This window comes from Enhydra lutris, unplaced genomic scaffold (assembly GCF_002288905.1).
Source record: "Enhydra lutris kenyoni isolate GAN:26980312 unplaced genomic scaffold, ASM228890v2 scaffoldscaffold111, whole genome shotgun sequence".
Lineage (NCBI taxonomy): Eukaryota > Metazoa > Chordata > Mammalia > Carnivora > Mustelidae > Enhydra > Enhydra lutris.
Window position 1 is genome coordinate 983,287 of NW_019154195.1, and position 24,457 is coordinate 1,007,743.

General features: G+C 58.4%; 2 protein-coding genes across 2 annotated transcripts; one reads left to right on the top strand and one right to left on the bottom strand.

The window, feature by feature from the left end:
- The first annotated feature begins 1,158 nt into the window (after nucleotides 1-1,158).
- LOC111139615 (zinc finger protein 865) lies at nucleotides 1,159-10,798 on the top strand. Its single transcript, XM_022491941.1, has 2 exons — nucleotides 1,159-1,212; nucleotides 7,180-10,798. Exon 2 carries the CDS (start codon nucleotides 7,207-7,209, stop codon nucleotides 10,387-10,389), a length of 3,183 nt encoding a protein of 1,060 aa, XP_022347649.1. The 5' UTR covers nucleotides 1,159-1,212; nucleotides 7,180-7,206; the 3' UTR covers nucleotides 10,390-10,798.
- Nucleotides 10,799-12,866: 2,068 nt separating this feature from the next.
- LOC111139620 (zinc finger protein 784) lies at nucleotides 12,867-16,079 on the bottom strand. Its single transcript, XM_022491947.1, has 2 exons — nucleotides 15,978-16,079; nucleotides 12,867-14,778 (listed from the first exon to the last, which is right to left on the bottom strand). The coding sequence occupies exons 1-2, from the start codon at nucleotides 16,077-16,079 to the stop codon at nucleotides 13,882-13,884; spliced, it is 999 nt and encodes a 332-aa protein (XP_022347655.1). The 3' UTR covers nucleotides 12,867-13,881.
- Between the last annotated feature and the right edge of the window lie 8,378 nt (nucleotides 16,080-24,457).

Consider the following 24,457-nt stretch of genomic DNA (forward strand, 5'->3'; position numbering starts at 1 on the left):
CTTGGCGCTGAGGGCAGTCTTGGAGGAAGTCTTTGTCCCTTCTCTCGTCTCCAGCTGACCTCAAAGGACTCCCTGTAAATATCGGCTCTGAGTAAAACACTGCCCCTCTGTGCAAACGTGACTTTAGGTCCTCATCCCCCATTCCAGCCAGATTCTTGGAAATCCTGCACCCACTACCGTGCCCCATCTCTTTGTCCTGACACTGTAAGGAAATACGGAGTTGAGGGCTGTGGGCAGACCCTACGACTTTGGTAGGCTAGAGGCGGGGCCAGGAGGGGGCGGGACTAAGGGAGCAGGAGGCAGGGTTGGGACCGAGGGGAAGGCAGTATGTGAGGGTTGTAGGCGGAGCTTAGGGGAAGGTGCGGAGAACTAGGGTGGGGCTCGGATTGCTTTAGGGGTTGGCAGGCGGCAGGTGCGAGCGATTTAGAAGGAATGAGTCGGGTTTATTAGGAGGAGAGGAGAGGTTTCAAGGGGAAACTTCAGGAGAGCAAGGTGTTAGGAGAGGCGGGAGCTGAGAGATGGTCATGACTTACTCAGGCCTAGGGGAGCGAAAGGGCGTACCTAAGAAGGGAGTAAGGAAGGGAAACCCCGGAGACTGAGGGGCTTAGGGGGAAGGGGCGGGGCTGACGCGGGGGGCTTGGTGCAGCCTAAAGACCTCCGAAAGGCTGGTTTAGAAGAAAGAGCTGAGGCTGAGGAGGGAGAGGTGGAGCCCTTGGGGACCCGGAGGTCGGGAAGAGCAGGAGAAGCAATGGGCGCGGGGGCGAGGAGGTTGGAATTTTGAGGCAGTGGGTGGGGCTTAAGTAATTAAGCCAGAAAATGGGCGTGGCTCGGCGCATGCCGAGGGGCGTGTCCTCACCGGACGACCGGAGCGTGTGGGCGGTGCCCTAGGAGGCAGACACTCAGGGCGCACGCGCACGTTGCTAAGCTCGGCTACCGGAAGCGGCCTAGGCTATCCCCGTCCGCGTCCCCGAGCCAGTGCGCAGGCGCAGTTCCCCGTCCCGGTCGCCGCCACCGCCCCCTCTTTCCGCTCCTCCACGCCGGCGCCTCGGAGACTGGCGCGACTTCCGCTTCCGGGCGGGCGGGCAGGCGGGCGGCGCGGGGCTGCCGGGGAGGGGGAGGGGGCGGCACTTCCGGTCGGGCCCTCGGGTCTCCCCGGAGCGGCGGCGCCTCCTCCGCCTCCTCGGCCTCCTCCCGGCGGAGACCCCTGCGCCGGTGAGTGACGGGGCGCGTGGCCCGGGGGCCCGGGGGCAACGGGGGCGGGGGGTCCCGCCCTGGCCGGCTCTGGTCCGCAGAACGTCCCCGTCCGTGCCTCTCCCGCCGGGCCCTCGCCAGGGGTCCCCAGTCACTGGTCGCCCGTGAGACCTCTCCAGACATCTGCCCCATTAACGCCCCCACGCAGGACGGCTGCCACAGCGCCCTCGTTTGCGGCGAGCCCCGAAACTGCTGCCAGGGCCCCCACTAATGCTTTCTCAGAGGCTCGCCTGTGCATAACCCCCCGTCGTTGCTTCCTGCAGGACAGCCCCCCGAACGCCCCAGCACTGCCCTCCCACCCTCCGTTAATAGCCCCCACCGGCTGCCTCCAGAGGGTTGCGCTAGTGCTGTGCTGCGGGACTGCCCGATCTCTGTGCACACACCACAGCCCCCGCGTCCTGCGCCCCCCGCCCGCCCCCTCCTCGTGTAAAAATACTTTCTGTTCTGGTCTGCAGCCCAGAATGCCTTTTTGTCCTTGTGTAGCCCCCCGCCACCCGCCCTAGGTCTTGAGAATACCCCTTGCCATCGCCCCGCGCCCCCCGCCCCCCAAAGAACAGCTCCCTCTAGAGTTTTGCTCTCACACCCACATCCTCTCCCCCTTCAGGTAGAAATCGCTGCGGGTTGGGCCCCAGGCTCCGATGAAATGCTTGTGCCCCGCCTCCCTCCCCTCCCCCACCTGGGGCAGCCCTGTCTTCAGCCCTTGATCTCACAGAACAGTGCCCCACACTGAGGCTGCACCTCTTTCGCTGGCCCTAGCGACTCTCCGCCTGCCACTTCTTGCCCAGCTCCATTTCATCTTCCTGGACACCTAGAGGAGACCCCCAGCCTCCCTATGGCCTGACCTGTTCTACCTAGGCATTGATTGACTGATTGATTCATACATGAATTCAGAGTTGCAGGTACAGGGCATACACAGGTGAAGGAGAGAGATACAGTCATTCATTTTGTGGGTTTACAGTTTGAGGAGAGGGTTCAAGAACGAGTGAATCAGAGAAATGCTGTTTTCTGGGTTCTCCCAGAGCCCAATGGGCTGCTTCAGAGGTGAAACCTGAATTAGCAGAGGTGACTTAGCCATGTAAAGATCTGGGTGGACTGTTTCAGGTAGCCAGAATAGCAAGTGCAAAGGCCCTGAGGTGGCTGGGATCATGGTGAGTGGAAGAGCACCAGGTGAGGCCGGTGAGGTTGGAGCAGAGAAACTGAAGAGAAGGACGAGGAGAGAGAGGGTTTGATTTCACCTGGTCTTGGGGGTAAGGGCGTTGTGATCAATTATCTGGCCTTTGTCATCTCTACCAAGCCCAAACTGGTCTTCATTTGTTCATTCATTCATTTGTTCCACAAGTGTTTGATGAGGACCTCTTACACTCCGGTGCAACAGAATGGCTAGGGACGCAGTAGAGAACAAAATAGACAAAAATTCCTGCCCTCGTGGAGTGCCTATGCTAGTTCATGGGACAATTAAAAAACAAAATACCTGTGTGAAGAAAATGTAGCAGACAAGGTATAGTTGCAGGGGAGAGGGAAGAAGGCCTCCTTCAAAAGATTCCCATGGTCATCCTGTTGCTTCAAAATGCCACACACCAAAAAGTTACAGCTGTGTGTGAACCCTGTTCCTCCTGGACAACTGCGGCCAAGTGGGGGCTGCTCTTTCCAGCTCCCCCCAAGAGTGAAGTGGTTGGGGGGGTGAGTCCTGCGTTCCTCCAGTGCTCACATATCTGGACAAATCACGTCCTCTTTTACGAGCCCCATTCATTCACTTAGTTCACATATATTTTCAGAGACTGACATTGTTCTCGGTCCTGGGAGCCCACCTTCTCCAGGGGGAGGCCGACAACAAGAAAAGCAGAATATCTGGTTTATTAGGTGATGCTGACAGGGAAAGACAGAAATGCAGCAGGCTGGGAAGAGCAGGAATGTTGGTCTGAATGACAGGTTACAGTGGTCATGGAGAGCCTCACCAAGGAGACAGCATTTGAACAGAGACGTGGAGGAGGTGAGGGGGAGAGAGAGAGGTGTATAAATAACAATCAGAGTATTCCAGGCGGAAGCAACAGCCTGTGCAAGGGCCCTGGGGCAGGAATGTTGGCACATTGGAGGAGCAGCCAGGTGGCCGTGGAGTCTATGCAGGTCATCATAAAGACTTTGACTTTGAATGAGATGGGTGTCACTGCAGGGTCTGAGCAGGGGAGGGACAGGTTTGGCTTTAGTCCTCCTGTCTATTAAATGAGTAATAGCAGTGCTTATGAACCTGTTACGAAGTCTCAGACAAGAGCCATAAAGCACCTAGTAACAGTGCCTGTTGGTGTTCAGTGAATGCTGGTGGCTAGTTCTGGGGCCAGGTGGCACGGCAGTGGGGTGGAGTCTATTTCTAGTATAAGGTGGAGTGGGGGCCTTCCCTTGTTTCGGAGAGCGAATAGTGAAGGACGGCATGCTGTCGTGGGCAACACTCTCAAACCCCATTCCTTCAGTTCCTGGCTCTTCTACAGCCTGTTACTGGGGTGACCTCAAGGGATTCATTGACCTCTGTAGCCCTGTCTCTTCTTCTGTGAAACAGAGTTAATAACGGTAACCATGCTCTTGAGTTATCAGGAAGACTCACTGAGTCAACACACGTAAAGGGTTTAGAACAGCTTGGCCCACGGAAAGCACTTCACGTTCCTTGTCATTCTGTGTCACTGTTACTGTTATTAACAGGCTAGACTTTTCACCACAAGTCAACTCTGGTGCAACAGAATGGCCCACAGGTCCTGGTATCAGAGAGACCTGGAATCCAATATGTGCTCTCCCCTTTACTGGTTGCATGACCTTGGGGGAATGACCCTCTGCATCCCCCTGCCAGTTTCCCCACTTAGAAAGTGGCCGCAGCAGCAGTGCGGGACCACTGTGAGGCTCAGGGTGAGGCTACAGCTCAGACCAGTTGAACAGTAAACATGGCCGTTCTGACTGGGGCTGTGGGGGCTCCCCCCGACCCCCAGTCATGCCGCTCTCCACACAAAACCCTCCCGTGACTCTCTGCTCCTTAGACACTAATTGAGGGCTTGGAGAGGAAACGCCTCCTGTTGCCCAGTGGAAATACGGTGAGCCTGAGTGGGTCTGCCCCCCAGTACTACTCCCTGTTCCCCACAGCCGCCACTCTTGGGCATTTTTCCACTGGCCCTTGGGTCGGATTAGAACATCCCTGCCCTTCAAATTCCCTCTTCTGGGGACCCCCCCCACCATGTCACCTCCATCTCTGCTAACTGCCCCCCTCCCTTCCTCCGGGAGTTCTAGGCAGATCAGTCTCCTCCCTTCGCTTACTCAACAGGCGTTTACGGATAGATACTAGCAGTTTACCTCTGAGCTCTGCTTTAGCTGCATCTTCACGGAGTTTTGGTAGGTTGTGTTTCCATTTTTACTCCCCTGGGGTTCCCTGAGATTTCTCTGTGGAACCACTGGTGACTTCAGAGGGTGCGTTTAGTTCCCACATATCGGCAAATACTTACCAAGCAACCACGCCATGCTGGGTGCTGTGCTCGGTGCTGGGGGGCCACAGCGGCGAACAAGACGGGCCAAATCCCCATCCTCTTCGGTAAACACGAGGTGAAGGAAGTATACTCAGCAGGTCACGGCGGGGACAGTGCTGGAAAGTGCTGCAAGGTGCAGCGTTAGGGACGACAGGGAGGGCGCGGCATCTGAGCAGAGGCCCAAAGCAGACAGGCACAGGTCGGAACCTTGAGATCTGGGGAACAGTCTCATCACATCACTGCTCCATCTGTTCGAGATGGTGACCCCCTTCCCCTCCCTCCCAGCCCCTGGCATAACCTCTCATAACCTAGAGAACACCCCCAAATATGGCTCCTGCCCCCACAGCTGCACCCCACCTTTGTCCACCTTAGCAACCTGGAAAAACAATCCTGTGGGGGGAGGGGGTGGGTCGAGCCTCAGGCTTGCTCTGTGACCTTGGGCAAGTCACTTGACTTGTCTGTGCTTTGGGGATATTACACAAAAACACAGACTTGTCTGTGTTTTTGTGTAATATCCCCATTATCGAATGGGGATAACAGTAGTTCCTATGTCATAGTCTCACAGGTTTGTGGGGATTGAGTTAGCATGTGTAGTGGGCTTGGAACACATTGGACCTATAGGAAATGCCCAGGCAACATTGGCTCTTAATAATATGTACTCCAGGGGAGGTGAGCTGAGGCGGTGGCTTCTTTCCTAAGACACTTGGCTCCCCACCCCCTCCATTCTACCGCGTGCTGCTCTGTGCCCACCCGGACCGTCTAGCCTGGTCTCCCGGATTTAGGTGTCACCCACAGGCCTCCACTACCATTCCAGCCTTTGCCTTTGTTCCTTCTGGAGATCAGATGAACTAGAGGGGGTGTGAAGGGCATGGGCTGTTGAGTCTCGTCCAAGGACACCCAGAGCTAGATGCTAAAAATATCGGCCTCTTGGCGAGGGGAGTGGAGGAGACACTCACCTTTCACCTGTGGGGGGAGAGAGCCAGCTGGATGGATGGGAGCTGATGGGCCCTGGCCGTGGTAGTCGCCACGGACCCCTTCTGTGGGCTGGGCACAGAGCCAGGCCCTCAGGGGCCAGGGATTATGGCCACGAAGCATGCCACACTGGGGGTGCTTCTCTCCACTGGGTCTGCACCGACTTGGTGGAGGCGTTCCCCAGCCCCTGCGTGGCTCAGGTTCAAAATTAATCGAAGGAGCTGAGGTTCAGGTGTGAGTAGGGGATGCAGACAGGACAGCTGCTGTCTGGAATGAATAGTACAGTAGAGGAGGTGCCCAGAGAGTGGCTGCCATGGCAGGGGAGGCAGGGACACTCCCCGCCCCTGAGGGGGGTGAGGACGGGAACTGCGCTCCTCCCAGGTGTGTGATGGCCTGAAGGTACAGATAGTTCTGGGGACTGAAAGCTAAGTGTTTCCTTATGTCCTAGGTGAGCTCCCTTGAGTCCCTGGCAGCCTCAGGGGTTGCCGCCCCTTTTGGAAGTGGAGAAAGTGTGGATGGGGAAGGAGTGGGCCTTGAACGCGGGTCTGCCCAGGTGCAGGGCGCGTGTATTTTCCGCTGTGTCAGGCTCCCTTCCCTCTCACTGCTTGTCCTCCTGCCGTAACTTGTTTCCTCCAGGCAAACACATTCTACGGCCCACCCTGTAGTAAAAGAACAGGCCCCCAACTCTGATTTCATTCCCGTTGTCTTGGTTTGTTGGGACTTTCTGTCACCACTAGCGGCAGCGAGAGTGGTCTCTGTAGAATGCCTTCCACTTTCCCAGGGCCCGCGTGGTGCCCGGAGCCTCCGCCCGAAGGCCATGCCTGGGTGTGCTGGTTGGATACCCCCATCAGCCTTGGGACGGAGGGATGTGCTTTGTCACCTCTCATTTGTAGATGAGGAAAGCCAGGCACAGAGGGGTTCGGACACTTGCCTGTGGTTACCCAGCTGCGGTGTGGTGGGGCTCAGAGTGGGCCTCGCATTCTGGCTCCAGAGTCCTCCCTCTTTTATTATCATTTTATAGAATCAAAACTTGAGGGGATTGAGGGCAGGGTTCATGTGTGTGTTTTGGAGAGGAGGATAGGGCACAGTGCTGAGGCTGGAGAGTTTGCCAGGGGTCTGTGACCAGAGGCCAGGGATGCCGGGAGAATGAAATTGGGGGTGGGGAGCTGAGGGTCTGCAGGGAGCCCTGGGGATGGGGCCAGGGACGGGTAGAAAGAATGTGTGAAGACCTAAGAAACAAGGGGAAAATGGAAGAGATGGGAGAGGAGGAGCAAAGAGGAAACAGAAAGGAGGCGGCTGCCGCAGCTGCAGAGGAGCCCACCCTGTTGGGGTGTAGGGACAGGGCAGGAGAGGGGCAAGGCTGGAAGATGGGGTGCAGCCGGCGCTTGGCCACGTCCTCCAGCGGACGCGGCGGGCGCCCGCACCTGTTTGCTCAGCCCCATCCTCTTCTCCGCAGGGTCTCCCGTCGCCCACCCCGCCCACGATGGAGGCAAACGCAGCAGGCAGCGCCGCGGGGGGCGGTGGGGGCGGCGGCATCGGGGGCGAGGACGGGGTTCACTTCCAGAGCTACCCCTTCGACTTTCTGGAGTTCCTCAACCACCAGCGCTTTGAGCCCATGGAGCTCTACGGGGAGCACGCGAAGGCGGTGGCCGCGCTGCCCTGCGCGCCGGGGCCGCCGCCCCAGCCCCCGCCCCAGCCCCCTCCGCCCCAGTACGACTACCCGCCCCAGTCCACCTTCAAACCCAAGGCGGAGGCGCCGTCTTCGTCGTCGTCCTCGTCCTCGTCCTCGTCGTCTTCCTCCTCTTCCTCCCAGGCCAAGAAGCCCGACCCGCCCCTGCCACCTGCCTTCGGGCCCCCCCCGCCCCCCCTATTTGATGCTGCCTTCCCCGCTCCGCAGTGGGGCATCGTCGACCTCTCTGGACACCAGCACCTTTTTGGGAACCTGAAACGCGGAGGGCCCGCCTCCGGGCCGGGGGTGACGCCAGGGCTGGCGACCCCCACTGGCACGCCGGGGCCTCTTCCCGCCCCCTCCCAGACCCCGCCGGGACCTGCCACGGGGGCGGCCTGCGACCCGAGCAAGGACGACAAGGGCTACTTCCGCAGGCTCAAGTACCTGATGGAGCGGCGCTTCCCGTGCGGCGTGTGCCAGAAGTCCTTCAAGCAGTCCTCGCACCTGGTCCAGCACATGCTGGTGCACTCGGGGGAGCGGCCGTACGAGTGCGGCGTCTGCGGCCGCACCTACAACCACGTCTCCAGCCTCATCCGCCACCGCCGCTGCCACAAGGACGTGCCGCCCGCCACCGGGGGCCCGCCGCAGCCGGGCGCGCCGCTCCCGCCGCTGGGCCTGCCCGCGCCCGTGGCCGGCGCGCCCCCCACCGCCGCCCCCACCCCGGTGTCCTCCGGCCCGCCCGCGCCGCCCGCAGCCGCCACTGCCGCCGCCGGAGCTGCGACCGGGGCTGCCACCACCGCAGAAGGGACCGGTGCCCCTGCCGGGGTGGGCGTGCCCCCTCCCGCGGCGGGGGGCGGCGAGGGCCCGTTTGCCTGCCCGCTCTGCTGGAAGGTCTTCAAGAAGCCCAGCCACCTGCACCAGCACCAGATCATCCACACCGGCGAGAAGCCCTTCTCCTGCTCCGTGTGCAGCAAGAGCTTCAACCGCAGGGAGAGCCTCAAGCGGCACGTGAAGACGCACTCGGCGGACCTCCTGCGCCTGCCGTGCGGCGTCTGCGGGAAGGCCTTCCGCGACGCCGCCTACCTGCTCAAGCACCAGGCGGCGCATGCGGGCGCGGGCGCCGCGGGGCCTCGGCCCGTGTACCCCTGCGACCTGTGCGGCAAGTCCTACTCTGCGCCCCAGAGCCTGCTCCGGCACAAGGCGGCGCACGCCCCGCCCGCCGGCCCCGACGCGCCCAAGGACGCCGCGGCCTCGGTCCCGCAGCCCCCGCCGGCCTTCCCTGCGGGCCCCTACCTCCTGCCCCCCGACCCTCCGGCCACGGACAGCGAGAAGGCCGCGGCGGCCGCGGCGGCGGTGGTCTACGGCGCCGTACCCGTTCCGCTGCTGGGGGCGCACCCGCTGCTGCTGGGCGGGGCTGGGACCAGCGGGGCCGGGGGCTCAGGCGCCAGCGTGCCTGGAAAGACCTTCTGCTGCGGCATCTGCGGGCGGGGCTTCGGGCGGCGCGAGACTCTGAAGCGCCACGAGCGCATCCACACGGGCGAGAAGCCCCACCAGTGCCCCGTGTGCGGGAAGCGCTTCCGGGAGTCCTTCCACCTGAGCAAGCACCACGTGGTGCACACCCGCGAGCGGCCCTACAAGTGTGAGCTCTGCGGCAAAGTCTTCGGCTACCCACAGAGCCTCACCCGCCACCGCCAGGTGCACCGGCTCCAGCTGCCCTGCGCCCTGGCCGGGGCTGCCGGCCTCCCGGCCACCCAGGGCGCGCCAGGGGCCTGTGGGCCGGGCGCCTCGGCCACCTCTGCGGGGGCCGCCGATGCACTGAGCTACGCCTGCTCGGACTGTGGGGAGCACTTCCCCGACCTCTTCCACGTGATGAGCCACAAGGAGGCTCACATGGCAGAGAAGCCCTATGGCTGTGATGCGTGCGGCAAGACTTTCGGCTTCATTGAGAATCTCATGTGGCACAAGCTGGTCCACCAGGCTGCCCCCGAGCGCCTGCTCCCGCCAGCACCCGGTGGCCCCCAGCCCCAGGATGGTTCCGGCAGCGCCGACGCGGCCAGTGTGCTGGACAACGGCCTGGCGGGAGAGGTCGGGGCGGCTGTGGCTGCGCTGGCCGGGGTGTCCGGGGCTGACGACACAAGCGGGACAGCCGTGGCTGGGGGTAGTGGGGGGGCCAGTGCAGGCCCTGAGCGCTTCAGCTGTGCCACGTGTGGCCAGAGCTTCAAGCATTTCCTCGGCCTGGTGACTCACAAGTATGTGCACCTGGTGCGGCGGACCCTAGGCTGTGGCCTCTGCGGCCAGAGCTTCGCGGGGGCCTACGACCTGCTCCTGCACCGCCGCAGCCACCGGCAGAAGCGGGGCTTCCGCTGCCCCGTGTGCGGCAAGCGCTTCTGGGAGGCGGCCCTGCTGATGCGCCACCAGCGCTGCCACACGGAGCAGCGGCCCTACCGGTGCGGGGTGTGCGGCCGAGGCTTCCTGCGCTCCTGGTACCTGCGGCAGCATCGCGTGGTGCACACTGGCGAGCGCGCCTTCAAGTGTGGCGTCTGCGCCAAGCGCTTCGCGCAGTCCTCCAGCCTGGCGGAGCATCGGCGGCTGCACGCCGTGGCCCGGCCCCAGCGCTGCGGCGCCTGCGGCAAGACCTTCCGCTACCGCTCCAACCTGCTGGAGCACCAGCGGCTGCACCTGGGGGAGCGCGCCTACCGCTGCGAGCACTGCGGGAAGGGCTTCTTCTACCTGAGCTCGGTGCTGCGCCACCAGCGCGCCCACGAGCCGCCGCGGCCCGAGCTCCGCTGCCCGGCCTGCCTCAAGGCCTTCAAGGACCCTGGCTACTTCCGTAAGCACCTGGCGGCCCACCAGGGCGGCCGGCCCTTCCGCTGCTCCTCCTGTGGCGAGGGCTTCGCCAACACCTATGGCCTCAAGAAACACCGGCTGGCCCACAAAGCTGAGGGCCTGGCGGGTCCTGGGGCAGGGGCGGGCACCTTGGCGGGAAAAGACGCCTGACCAGGAGGGAGGGGTTCCGTTCGCGGCTCCAATCAGATGTCCCCTCCCACACTCACCCCTCCCCAGCTGCTGATCAGATTCTTACCCCTCCTCGCTGTTGCCCCGGCCATCCTTCAGGACTTCAGACAGACTAGCCTCCCTTATGGCCCATGCCCTACAGACTCAAGACTGGATCGCTCCCATCCTGGACCTGTCTGGCCCTCCTCTCACCCTGCCAGCCACTGAACTTGATTCTCCGCCCAACCCCGTTTTGTAACCTTCCTCATTCTGTCCCCCAATAAGCTTTGGTGGAGGATGTAGGTCTGAGCTGCCCCTCCCCAATCCTTTGGGATCTGGCTGGAAGGTGGAGTATGAGCGGAGCCTGGAGGGCACAAGGGGACTGGATTCTCTTTTGGATTGTGGGGGTGGGGGCGGGGGGCAGACGCGGCTTGTACAGAGCGGAGAATAATAAATCTTACCAACAGGGCTGCTGCAGTCCTTTTTTGCATCCCAGGGAGGGGATTAAGCGCTGACAAACGGAAAGTTGAGAAATTTAGTCTCCCAGGGTTTTTGATTCCCCAAACACCCTCGCCTTGTGCTCACGCTTTCTGCTTTGCCTCGTTCAGCTGGGAATTGCTGAGGACTTATCATACCCAAGCTGTAGTGTGCACCTTGAGCAGAGGGAGATGAACAAGACAGGTAAGTTTTGTTCTCAGAAACCGACAGCGTACCCAGACTCCTCCCCTTCGAGATGTTGTGGCAGTTGTTTGCTTGGCCACCGTTTCCCGAGGCCCCTGTCGGCCGGGTCCTTCACTGGACATTGGGGACACACGAGCCGGACATGCTCCTTGCCCTTGGGTAAGGTGGAAGAGAACCCCTGCCGCGCCTGTCCCTCCAGGATAATTTGGAGGCGCTTCAAAAGCCCTTCCACAGCCCTCAATGCCATTGTTGGAGCAGCCAGCCATGTGCCCTTCAATGTGCGTTTAGTTCTCCCAACTGTCAGAAGAGGGGGCTGAGGTCCTGGAAAAGAAAGCGGCTCCGAGGACACCTGGCAGATTCGTGGGAGAACTGGGACTGTGTAGGCCCACAGTGCTGTCAGTACTGAAACTTGAAGACAGAGCTGGTTCAGGGACACTGCCTGGGCGGGTCCGGTTTGGCCCCCACGAGGGCAGCAGCCTAGTGTGACCAACGCAGGCTAGTGCTGAAGACCCAGCATGAGACACACCTGGTGCCAGCGTCCCCAGGGGCAGCACCATAGAAAGCACATGGGATGATCACTGGGCGCTGAGAGCATGGAGGAGTCACCATCTTAGAGCCGGGGGCTTCCTGGAGGAGGAAGTGATACTCGAACAATAACAAAAGCCACAGAAGCCTGCCAGGTAATGTGGGCAAAGAACTCTAGGTGGAGGGTTTAGTGTGTCTAACTAAACCCAACTGAGAACCTCAAAGCGGAGTGTGGCCCGAGATGCTGAGGCATGGGAGGCTGGATCCTGAAGGGCTTTGGATTCCAAAGAGAAGCTTGGATGATGCTGGGGGCCGGAGGCCAGCAGCTGCTGGATACAGGCCACTGCCAGCCTTTGTTTAGCCCATGCATTTAAAAAATAATAATAAAGTTTGACTTAGTTGCCAACATTTGGAAATCAAAAGATTTTGCATAATTAACTAATGGAACTTCTGAAAAATTTGCAAGATCTAGCAACCCAGCTGCACTCTCCCAAAGCTGGGTAACCATTGCCCTCTTTAGACCGAGTGCACACTCTCCAATCTCCCACCAACTGCCCCACCTCGAAGCTCAGCTCTGAGCCAAAGTGCCCGTTGGCCTGTGTCCCCTCACCGGTGCTGGGCTTTTCCCCTTGCATCCAGCCACCCAGCTCCTATAGGCATTTATGCCTGAATCCTTTCTCAAAGCCGCAGGGAGCTGTGGGTCTATGAGGCTGTCATATGGAGATTGGAGATGGTGCTGCTGGGTAGTCACCCAAATGGGAGGCCGGTGTTGGCTTGGCCTACAAGAGTACTGATGATGGAAAGCATTCAGATTCCAAAGATACTGAATTGGCCCAACAGTGGGAAAGGGCTGAGGATAGGGATTAGATGAGTGCATGAGGGAGGCAGGCTTCAGGAACTTGCCCAGGTCTCTAGCTTGGGTGGTGATGCCAATGATAGGAAATGCAGGTGTTTCTTTGGAGGAAACTGACTTCTGCTGGTGTTCTGACCTGCCTAAGGGATATCCTGTGGGAGGTGTTGGGTGAGCAGGAAGGTGTGCCTATCTAGAGCTCTCCCTTCGTGATAGGTGTACTGGTCACACGAGTCCCTTCATTTTGCCAAGCTTCCCTAAACCTGGTGCCACAGCTGAACCATGTAACATCTCTGAGTAGAGAGCTAAAGAAGAGAAAGCAATTTTGGAAAGAGAGAGGCTGCAGTTCCCTCCTCGTGGCGAGACCACAGTGTAGACCCTCTACCTCCACCCTCCAAACACAAGACTGACAGAGAGAGACCCTTCAGAAAGTCCTTTAATAGTAGAACTGGAGGCTCCCCACCTCCAGCTCCCAGGTCCTCCTCTCACGCCCACCACAGTGACTCAGTTCATCCCACACCCGCGGTACACAGGCCAGCCCACCATGCTGCCATCTCTCAGCCCTTTCTTGGGGTAGCCTTGGGTCAGGCATTAAGCTGTTTGCTTCAGATCGGGAGTGGAGGAAATCAGAGAAACCTGAGGCTACTTTGGAGCTCTGGGGGCCATGGGCTCTGAACCTAAAGCCTTATAAGGGGGAGATTAGGTGGCTGTTTGCTGTCCGGAATTTTTTTGTGGCTTCAGAGTCGGTGGGTTAAGGAGGGACCACCATGGGAGCCAGGAGCAGCTCTTGGAGTCAAGATCTTTACGGTCAGGCTTACATCCTTGAGGCTTGAGTGCTCTCGGCTAGGACATGGGGACCCTCTGGCTTCGAGGTGATGGGATCCCAGAGTCTCTTTACGGAGGACCTGGTGAGTGTCTTCTGCCTGAGGGTGGGTAGGCATCCCAGGTTCAGTGCAATCCAGTGAGGTAGGCAAAAGATTCCATCCTGGCCCACCCTAGGCCCCAAGATCGTCCAGGGTTCTGTAGATGATGGGCTAGCCCAGAGACACCAGGGCAGACCCTGGTTCTGCCCCTTCCATTTAACCCTGGCTCCCTCCCTAGTGCCCAGGCTCTGTGGGGACAAGCCGTGTCTTGCACAAGCGCACCCAACGAGCAGGCCGATTGGGCAGTGACATCCAGCCCACAGTCCTCACACTTAGCTGGGCATCCACCGGGTGGTGTCTGTGCCTTTCTGAGTCTCATGGAGATGCTGTCTGGGTTTGTGGGGGTCCCAACACTGGGTCTCCCTGTGTTCTCCCGCACTAGCTGCTCATGGCCATCTCCGTTAGCTCTTGTCACATCTCCCCCAATCTCCCCTCTCCTGCCTCCTTGTCCCCCCCTCCCCCGCAATCTGCCTCCTACTACCTGTGTCAATGCCCCCGCAGCCCTGGTCTCCCGGCCTACTGGTCGACCTCCACCTTCACCTTGGCCCCTTCCCCTTGCCCTTCTTCCAGAGTGTTTCCTGGCCCACACCCACTCCCTGGCCCCTCGGCCCCTGTGGCCTGCTGGCTGCCAGAGTCCCCCACCCCCACCCCTGGGCCCGGCCCGTGGAAGTGGGTGCGCTGGTGCTTGCGGAAGTTAGAGGAGTTGTTGAAAGTGCGATCGCACAGGGCGCAGCGGAAGGGGCGCTCCCCGGTGTGGATGCGCGCGTGGCCGCTCAGCACTGAGGACTGCGTGAAGCCCTTGCCGCAGATGCCGCAGTGGTAGGGCCGCTCGCCCGTGTGCACCCGCTCGTGGTCGCGCATGTCAGAGGAGCGGCGGAAAGGCTTGGCGCAGAACCTGCAGGCGAAAGGCTTCCCCACCGCAGCGCCCGCCGCCGCCGCCGCCATCACCACCTCCGACCTCTCCTGGGGCACCCCGGGCCTCTGTTCTCGAGCCGCAGCCACCTCCGGAGGCCTCTGAGAGGTCCCTGGCTCCACCCCGTGTCGGTGCTGGTGCCGCAGCAGAGGCGCCAGGGCCTTGAAGGCCCGGGGGCAGAGGGGGCAGCGGTAGGGCCGTTCCCCCGTGTGCAGGCTGTAGTGGGCGCGGAGGCTGGCGGGGCCCGGACAGCTGTGGCCACACACATGACACCGGCTGGGGTCCCCACCCTGCCCGCCGCCCTCCGCCCCTGCCAGGTGGCCATGTTCGTGGAACAGAAGCTCAGAGACCAGCCGGAAGGCAGCTGGGCACAAGGCACAGTGGAGGGAACCTGGCTCCGGGGGCTCAGGCACCAGCGTGGCGTCTGTCACCTTCACCACCTGGATCTCGATGAGGTCACTCGGGGGTGTGGTGGGGCGGCCATCATCAGGCACCAGGACCTGGGAGGGTGGGGGGGAGAAAAAACCAGGAGCCTGTGGACTCTCCCACAGGGCCTCCCCAACACGCCCACTTATTAAAACACCCATCTCCTTTGTAGCATACTGGGCCCCTCAATTTCCAGATCCTGCCCTCCATCCTCCAGGATTCTGCAGTATCTCTCTCAAGACTTCACTCCTATCCCAAGCACATCACAAATGCAGCCATTTCCCTCTTCTACCCCAGTTAGAAGCCAGTTATTTCTTGGCTTGACAACTGAAAAAGCCTCCTGAGCAGAACCCGTTTCTATGCCTGCTCTTTCCCCAAAGCAGCCTGAATGACCTTTTGAAAATGGAAATTGGATCGTCATTTTCCCACTCAAAACACTCCCATGGCTTCAACTGCACTTAAGATCCAAAACCGTCATCATAATATCCATCATGATCTGGCTGCTGCTTGTCTCTGACCCCAGTGTAAATATAAGCCGGCTCACAGCTGACTTCTCTCATCTAAATTTAGCCCCCCTTACCCCCCTGACTCTATCAGCTCACTATTTCCTTTATAGCATGTAACACAATAAATACGTTTTATTGTCTCTCCTCTAGACTGCGAGCTCCAAGAGAATACAGTCCTTATCTGCTTGGTTCACCTCCCTACCTACTGAGCTGAAGTACGAGCTCAGGAAATGTTTGTTGTTACTCTCCAGTCCTGAGTGGGGAAAGCTCCAAAGTCACCTGGAGCAGTCATCCCTCCCCCCTAAAATCTTCCCTTAGGCATTCGGGACACGTCACTCAGACTCTTGCAGAATCACTCCAACGTGGGTCTTCCGACCATAACTATCCACCCTTGCCGTTCAGGGTCACTTTCCCAATCTTCCACCCAAGTCCACTAGCCCCAGAATTACTGAGGCCCCGCCCCTCGGGAGGTCCCGCCCCCTCATTACACAAACGCAATCTCAGATCTCTCCCTGGACTCATCTCCCGCCCAGATGTTCCACCCAACCCCCTCCTCTGGCCCCGCCCCTCCAGGCCCCGCCCTCCATTCCTCATAGGCTCCTCCTTGTGCCACGCCCCTCGCCCACCCCGAGAAGCACCGCCCCCAGACCCGGAGCCCTAAATACCTCCCCCGCCTAGCCCTTGTAGGCCCCGCCCCGGCCCCGCCCCCTGCCCCGAGACTTCCTCCCGCCTCGAGTCCCCGGCCGAGGCCCCTTCCCCGCCCGCACCACGTCCGGCGTCTCCGGGGATCGCGGCTCCGGGGCCGCTGAGCTCGGACTCGGGGGCTCCGGGCGCGCGGCGGCCATCTTGTGCTCAGGCCCCGCCCCCATGCCCGTGGTCGCTGCGGGAGGGGGCGGGGCTCGGGCCCCCGTCAGCGGCGCTGCGCAGGCGCACACGGGAGGGCAGGGGCGTGGCCCTGCGGCGGCCGCGCCCCGCCCGCCGGAGGGCAGGGCCGCGTCTCTTCCCACCTGTCGGCTACGGAGGGCGGAGCCGGTGTGGGGCGCGGAGGTGGCCCCGGCCAGTCCGGATTTCCCTCCCGCTCACCAGCATCCGCAGGCCGTGGCCATCCGCCGACTCCCGCCGGAGCCTCTCCCGCGTTACCCCCACACGGTCTTGTCGCTGCCCCCGGGGGGCCGTGCGAAGGTGGCCGGCGTGGGGGCTTCCACGGCAGGTCCTGGGCCAGCCGCGGCCCCGCGGGCCTGGAGCGCGCACAGCCCAGGGCGGTGCGTGTGGAGAGCCCACCTCCGCTCGGGCCACGTGCCCGCGGTGTCGGGTGTAAAACCGGGCGGCGGTGGGAAGAGGGGTACGGGGCGCCCCTGCGGCCGCGTCGGGGGCGCTGGGGACGCCCGGGCAGCGCCGCTGGAACCTGCCGCTTCTCCTCCCCCGGGACCGTCCGGGGCAGGAAGCCGCGTCCCCTTCAGCTCGCGGGGGAGCCTGCGGGTCCTTCACCAGCTCCCCGCGCCCGTCCCCGCGTGGGATCCGCTGGCCGCCCGACCTCCAGAGCGTCCGCCCGACCACCCGCCGTCCTGGTGCCGGCCTCCGGGGACGCTAGCGGTTGTGTAGCGTCGGGGAGGGCTGGATTCTGCCGAGCCGCGAGCCACCGTGCTGCTACTGCTGGGGGCGCCAGCTATTTTTTAAAAAATTTATTTATTTGACAGAAGGGCAGGCGGAGGGAGAGCGAGAAGTAGGCGCTTCGCTGAGCGGGAGGTGGGGCTCGATCCCGGCACGAGCTGAAGGCCGCCGCTTCATGGCCCCGGGTGCACCGGGTTCCGTCTCGACTGATACACAGACGGGGTCTGTCCTCACCCGCCCCTACTGACACTTGCGCCGATCTCCTCAGAAACGGTTTCTGTATGAAAAGGGTCCAGTAGGGGCGCCTGGGTGGCTCAGTGGGTTAAAGCCACTGCCTTCAGCTCAGGTCATGATCCCAGGATTCTGGGATCGAGCCCCGCATCGAATCCCCGCATCGAGCTCTGCTCAGCAGGGAGCCTGCTTCCTCCTCTCTCTCTCTGCCTGCCTCTCTGCCTACTTGTGATCTCTGTCAAATAAATAAATAAAATCTTAAAAAAAGAAAAGAAAAGGGACCAGTAATACGAACAGCTGCCCAGACCCGCCAATAAGCTTAAAAGACACGACATTGCAGATACGATCCAGCCTGCGCCCCGACACCCGTTCCCCCGCCCTCCCCCGAGGTTAGACTTTGTATCTTCTGTTCGTCGTTCCTAGGCATGTCTTCCTTGTTCTCTGCGTAAACCAAGTGTGTTGTTGTTCTGTGTGCTGTAAACTTTTTGTAATAAGGGCTCCTGGGGGCTCAGATCCTGATCCCGGGTCCTGGGACCCAGCCCTATGCTCAACAGGGAGTCAGCTTCTCCCTCTCCCTCTGCCCTTCCCCCCTGCTCAGGCTCTCTCTCTAGTAAATAAATAAAACCTTTAAGGAAATAATTGTTTTTCTAATCAATTAGGAGTGCCTGGCTGACCCAGTCAGAAGAGCATGTTAACTCCTGATCTTGGGCTCGTTAAGTTCAAGTCCTACATTGGGTGTAGAGATAACTAAAAAAAAAACCTTAAAATTTTTCTAGGGGCACCTGGGTGGCTCAGTGGGTTAAGCCTCTGCCTTCCGCTCAGGTCGTGATCTCAGGGTCCTGGGATCAAGCCCCGCATCTGGCTCTCTGCTCAGCAGGGAGGCTGCTCCCCTCACCCGCCCTGCCTACTTGTGATCTCTTTGTCAAATAAATAAAATCTTTTTAAAAAAACTTTAAATTTTTCTAATAAGTGATATAATTTCAGTCTAACGTTCTCTGTTTTCTCTTCCCCTTTTTATATTTGTGTACATGGATACTTCTAGTCTAGCAACTGCTGATGTCGATGCCGGCATAACACCCCACTGATGATCATGTCCCGTTACATGTTTTCATTCTCCTCTTGGTGGGCATTGGGTTGGCTCCAACTTTTTATTATTGCAAACAGTACTGCCAGGAGTATTCTTGCTCATGTTTCCTTGAACCCTAAAGAGGGCTTTCTCTGTATTATATCACTGGAAGTTGATTTGCTTGGTTAAAAACTATTTAACATCTTCAACTCCCACCTGTATTATTTAGTTGCTTTTTATTTTTATTTTATTTTTTAAAAAGATTTTATTTATTTATTTATTTGACAGAGAGACACAGCGAGAGAAGGAACACATGCAGAGGGAGAGGGAGAAGCAGGCTTCCCATCGAGCAAGGAGCCCAATGCGGGGCTCAATCCCAGGACCCTGGGATCATGACCTAAGCCAAAATTCAGAGCTGGATGCTCAACAGCCTGAGCGCCGCCACGCCCCTCTTGAGTAAATTATTTCACCACTCACCGTCTCTAGTGCTTTCGCCGGCCCCAGGATTTCTGCCCTTTGTGGCTCCTTCATTTCAAAAAATGCGTTTAAAATTAAATTTTATGACTGTGTTGGTGTAAAGAGGAACATAAACTAGGCTGGGTTGCATTCTTTTTTCTTCTGATTTCAAAATTAAAATATTTCTCATGGGCCCCTAAAAGTGTCATGAGTCCTAGGCACTGTAGATACCTGCTGTGGCTAATGAGAAAGGTAGCCCTTTCTGTTTTCTCATTTGTAAAGCAAAGATAATAATACTTACTTAACACGGTTAAGTGCTAGGTGCTATGGTGATTAAACGAGCCGCTCTGTGTGAAGTGTGACGTAGGCACTAGGATCAGCTGTAATGATTACTAACTTCCACCAGCAGTGAGTGGGAGCTCCTATTGCTTGAAGTCGTTATTAATCTTTGTTAGTCCAGTTTCATTTTTTGCCGATCTGGTGGGTGTGACATGGTTTTTCATCGAGGTTCCTTCTATTAAGTGAGATAATTCATGATCCCGTATCTAGCATAGAGCTCATCCTCTGTTCTCCTGTCTTGTGGGCCGGGTCCATGTCAGCTCTGCGTTCTCAGAAGGCTTCAGCGAATGGCGGGTGAATGAACAAAGGAGTGATTGAAGGAGTAGCTCAGTTAACACAGGTAGTAGAATTTGGGTATGAGAGGTAGAGACAACTATTTGCAGAGGAGACCTAGTTCAGTGGAGTGACCACAGACTTTCAAGTCAGACAACCATGGGTTCGGATTCATTGATCCACTTGCTATGCAACTTTGGGCAAGATGTGTCTTCTCAGACCCCAGCTGCTGTCCACAAAGCGGGCAGCATGATGCTACTTGGTGGGACTGTACGGAGAACAGCACACGGAGAATGCTGTGGGTCCGGCGTAATTCCTGGAACCAGCTGGTGCTCAACAGACGTGGACTCCTTGCCTTTTCCCCTGTCTGCCTGGGTCCCTCGTGGGCTGGCAGTACATTAGCAGCCGATATTTCAGGATCTGATGCTAGAAGTCTGGCTACATGGACCCGCTAAAAATGGCAGAAAGAGCCCTGGATTTGGAGTCGGAAGACGTGGGGTCTAGTCTTGCTTCTTTCTGTCCCTGCTGTGAGCACATCATTTCTCCTTGGTGGGCTGGATCTCCTGCTTCTTAAATGAATTGGCTGTTAGGTTTACCACAGGACCCAGCAATTCCACTCCCAGGGAGGTTTCCAAGGGAAAGGAGAACATTTGTCCACACAGAAATTTGTAAACAAATGCTTACAGCTCCACTATTCATAGTAGCCAAAGGTGGAAACAATGCAAATGTCCATCAACTCATGAACGGGTAAAAAACATGTAATGTACTTATTATGTGGAAATTAATATATGGACATATATTATCCATAAAATAGATTTTTAATTTTTATTCCACAAAAAGGAATGAAGTGCTGATACATGCTAAAACATGAATGAAGCTTGAAAACATGCTCGGTGAGAAAAACCAGACACAAAACCCTACACATTTTATTATTCCATTCAGACAAGATATCCAGAACAGGGAAATTTACAGAGACAGAAAGCAGAGGGACGCCTGGGGTGGCTCGTTGGTTGAGCGTCATCCTTCTGCTCAGGGCATGAGTCCAGGGTCCTGGGATCGAGTCCTGCAAAGGAGTCCTTGCTCAACGAGGAGTCTGCTTCTCCCTCTGCCTGCCGCTCCCCCTGCTGGTGCTCGCTGACAGATAAATGAATACAATCTTTAAAAAAATGCAGATTCCTGGTCCCTTAAGGGCCAGAGGATGGGTGGAGTGCGGTTGAGGGAAGAGAGGAGTGACAGCTAGAGGGTACAATGTTTATTTTTGACGTGATGAAATGTTCCAAAATTGACTGTGCTGATGGCGGCACATATCTGTAAATATACTGAAAACCATCGAGTCATCAGTGAAACGGGTAAGTTATATGGTATGTGAGTTACAGCTCAACGAAGCTGTTGAAAAAAAGAATGCGCCGAACATGATCTTTTCGGCTCAAACTGTAGCTGACGTTTCAAACTGACACGCCTGTAAGGTAGGCACCTGACGTTCACTAGGCAATTCTTCCACCTTCTCTCTTTGGTTGTAAATTTCCGTAACAAACGCGGGGTTGGGGGAGCCCGCAGACGACGTCCGTTTGTTCCTTTCTTATTGAAGTAATCTCCGCAGCAGTGTGCACCCGAACTACCGACCCGAGATCGGGAGCCGCACGCTCTTCCCACCAAGCCAGCCAGGGGCCCCTTGAGCCTGAGGATGATTTTTAAAAATCTGATTTTTAAGAATCTCACATTAATTCCATGGAAAATTCCCATCCGACTGGAAGCTCTCTAAAGGCAGAGACGAGGGGCGCCTGGGTGGCTCCGTGGGTTAAAGCCTCTGCCTTCGGCTCAGGTCATGATCTCAGGGTCCTGGGATCGAGCCCCGCCTCGGGCTCTCTGCTCAGCGGGGAGCCTGCTTCCCCCTCTGCCTCTGCCCCTCCCCCTGCACGTGTCCCTCTCAAATAAGTTAAAAAAAATAATAATAATAATAAGTAAAGGTGGCGACCAGGGCGGCCGCACTTCCCGCTGCCTCTGCGGCACCCACACCGGCGCCTGGGGCGCTGCCGGCTCCCAGGAACGCTCGTTAAAGGAGGCCTGCGAACGAGCGAGCCGCGGGTGGCCCTGGTTGCGGGGGTCCGGCCGGGCGGCCGTGCTCCGGGAGCCGACGACCCTCCCTCCCTGCCGGGGCTGCGCACGAGCCCGCAGCCGGCCGCGACCAGCGTCGGCGGCGTGGGGCTGCAGGGCCGACCCCGGGTTGCGGGCCGCGCCTCACACAGCGGCGAGCGCGGCGTTTTACGGCCGGAACGAGGTGCGCGCGCGCTCGTGACGAGATCGAGTCCCACCAGCGGCGAGACCTGAAGGGTGACAGCGGCGGCGCCACCCCACGCTTGCAAGTGGACGTAGTGTTTTCAGGAGTTTCGGGCCTGACCCGGCTCCATCCTCTCCCCCCTCTTAAGTGACTGGCAGGAGCCGACTGGGAGGGCCCCGCAGGCCTCCCCGAGGACCTGCCTCCTCCTGCCATGTGACCTGCCATCCTTCTGGGATCCCAGCTCCTCGCCGCGCGGGGAGGCCCGAGCGGGAAGCGGACCCTTCTTCTTGGGGCCGCGTGTTTCCGGCCGGAGCGTTTTCCTGGAGGGCCCGGACGGCGCGCCTCTTCCCCAGGATCTCTCCCTGGAAGTCGCGGTCCCTCCTTGCCCGGGACTTCCTTACGGCCGCTCTCCCAGTGGCCGCCACTTCCGCCCAGCCGGACCAGAGAGACCGTCCCAGCTCGCCTCGACGGGCGCGAGAGGACGACGGCCAGGACGGAGTTAGTTCGAGGAAGAGCCGGCACCGTGTAGAACCATAGAGAGGGTGGCGGCGGATAGAGCAGCCGGGCCGGGAGGGAAACGAGAGGAGATGTTTGTGTGTAGAAGGGCGGGAGGAGGAAAAAAAACCCCAAAACAAAAAACCAACCATAGAGAGGCCAGCGGAGGCAGGAAGGGCCGCGGTGGGCGGGGCGGAAGAAAGCGGGTGTGGGAAAGGGACCTGGCCTCCGAAGGCCGCACGGAAGCTGTGGCGGGACTGACTCCTGGCAGGAGGGATGCGGTGTGTTTTTTCGGTGTCCGCTCCCTCTCGGAGCCTCAGTTTTCCCCCTGCAAACGGGCATGGTTGCGAAGCCCACCTTCCCGGGCTCGGACCTCATTCTTTCTCAGGCCCGCGTTGCAGCGCCGGTCCCCTCCCTCGGCCCCCGGCCCCCTCTGTGCCTACTTTGTACCCGGGCCCATCAGCATTTCATACCTCGGGCTGCTAGGACGGGCTCAGAGTAACCTTTTGCAGGGAATGCGGCTGGTTTTTTCCCCACTTAATTCCTCCAGAAAGCATCCTCTGACTCCTGCCTGCCTCCAGCTCCCCTCGCCCCCAGGCTTCTCTCTTGCTGACCTCAGGCCACTAGTTTCAGAGGAATCCCAGAGCCCTCACACGGTGGTGTCGCTGCCGAGCTCAGAACCCTCCCGTGAGGTGCAGCGTATAGTCGAAGTCCCTCCAGCAAGGACCTGTTGATGTCCCCCGCTGGCACTGTCCCCGGCTGCGTGAAGGACGGTCGTTCTCTAGGCTGGGCCTGTCTTGGCTCGGTGTGTCCCATGCAATGGATCCACCGCCTAGGATTCATCTATTTCTCAAGCCGTGGTGGGCCTTTCGTTTCTTTCCATTTTTCGCTCTTAGGAATAATGCTGCTCTGAACACTCAGGCTTAAGGTTTTGTATAAACCTTTTTTATACAAAAAAAAAAAAAGGTTTTCGGTTTTGTTGAGTATCTCTCGGCAAATGGAACTGCTGGGCCACATGGTAAGTTGTCATCTTTAACTTATGGAGGAAATGCACCATTCTTTGTTCCCACCAGCGATGTCTGACGGTTCCGGTTTCCCTACATCCTCTCCGAGCTCCGGTGTCTTCGGGTTCACCCAACGGCCTTTCCCTTCAGGTCCCGCAGCACCTCCCACTGGGACTTGAACTCCGCACGGCCCTGGAAGCACCCACCTCATCCATCAGCTTTGTTTTCTTGCCCTTTGTACCACAGCTGCTTTCCAGATTCTTGGTAAGTGCGTTAAGTTGGGGGATGTAGACGGAGCAGTGTCTGACCATATTCACCGTCAGAGCCCCAGGTGCTGGGGTGAAGACTGCGCGTGTGCCTGCTTCACTGCTTCCACAGACAGAATGTGTCTCCCCCTCCCCCGCACCCCAGATTCATATGTTGAAACCTAATCCCCAATGTGACAGTATTAGGAGTGTCGCGGCTGGCGCGACAAATCGACCAGGAACGTGAGGGTAAGAGGATGCTGAAAAGAAATTAAGAGACAAAGAGATGGGGGCAGGAGGAGCACCAAGGAGGATGTCCATTAGTGCCAATTTTATTCAAGGCTGCGAGGCATTTTATAGCTAACAGAAACAATCATAAGAAAAGTGTCTATTTTTAGTTGATTACTAAAGAGTTTGCAACAAGCACAGAAAATCCTTCAAGCTTTCCCATTATCTATTTCCTAGACATCAATAGCAGACCTTCTAGTGCCAGATGTACTGACTTCAAGGCCACTCAAGACATAGTTTATGTAAGCACAGCACAGTCTTGCAATGGTGTAGTCTATAGCCCGTGCAAGGACAGCAAGACCAGCCAAGAATTTCTGACCCTGGCCAAATCGTCTCTGTCTGACTAGCAAACGTGTGGGAAGTCACGTAGGCGAGTGCGCAACGCATAGCACAGACCCTTTCTCGGTGCTACTCAACTTTATCGACCTAAGCCTTTTGTTCGGCTCTTCAGCCTTTAAAGGAGGCACAAGTCAGGGCCTGGTTTGGTCCCCGTCTCAAGCCTTAACCGTGGCCTCCCACATAGGAGATGGGGCCTCTGGGAATCGATTAGACCATGGGGGCGGAGGCTCCAGGAATGGGTTTAGTGCTCTTATAAAACGGACCCCAGAGACCTCCCTTGTCCCTTCCGTGTGGGGACAACAGAGAGAAGGTGCGGTCTGTGAATCTGTACGCTGAATCCGCTGGCATCTTGACCGTAGCCTTCCCGGCCTCCACAGCTGTGAGAAGCCCATTTCTCCCACCCCGGGTCTGGGGTTCTATGATGGGAGTCCAGTGGACTGCGGATGTTGTGTCACGGGAGCACATTGTTGAGCTTTTCCCGACCTTGGTTTCTTCAGCCCTCCAGGCCTCCTCCCTGCCGTTGAGAGACCCTTCCACTCAAAAACGGGCCAGGTGTTTCAGGAGAGGAGCTCTCTCTCTCTCTCTGACAAATAAAATCTTAAGGGGAAAAAAAAAAAAAAAA

Excerpts from the sequence above, each read along its gene's own strand:
- LOC111139615 (XM_022491941.1), top strand. The coding sequence starts at position 7,207 with ATGGAGGCAAACGCAGCAGGCAGCGCCGCGGGGGGCGGTGGGGGCGGC.
- LOC111139620 (XM_022491947.1), bottom strand. The coding sequence starts at position 16,079 with ATGGGGGCGGGGCCTGAGCACAAGATGGCCGCCGCGCGCCCGGAGCCC. Across the intron at positions 14,779-15,977 it reads CCCCGGAGACGCCGGACGTG|GTCCTGGTGCCTGATGATGG; the intron begins GTGCGGGCGGGG and ends CCACCCTCCCAG.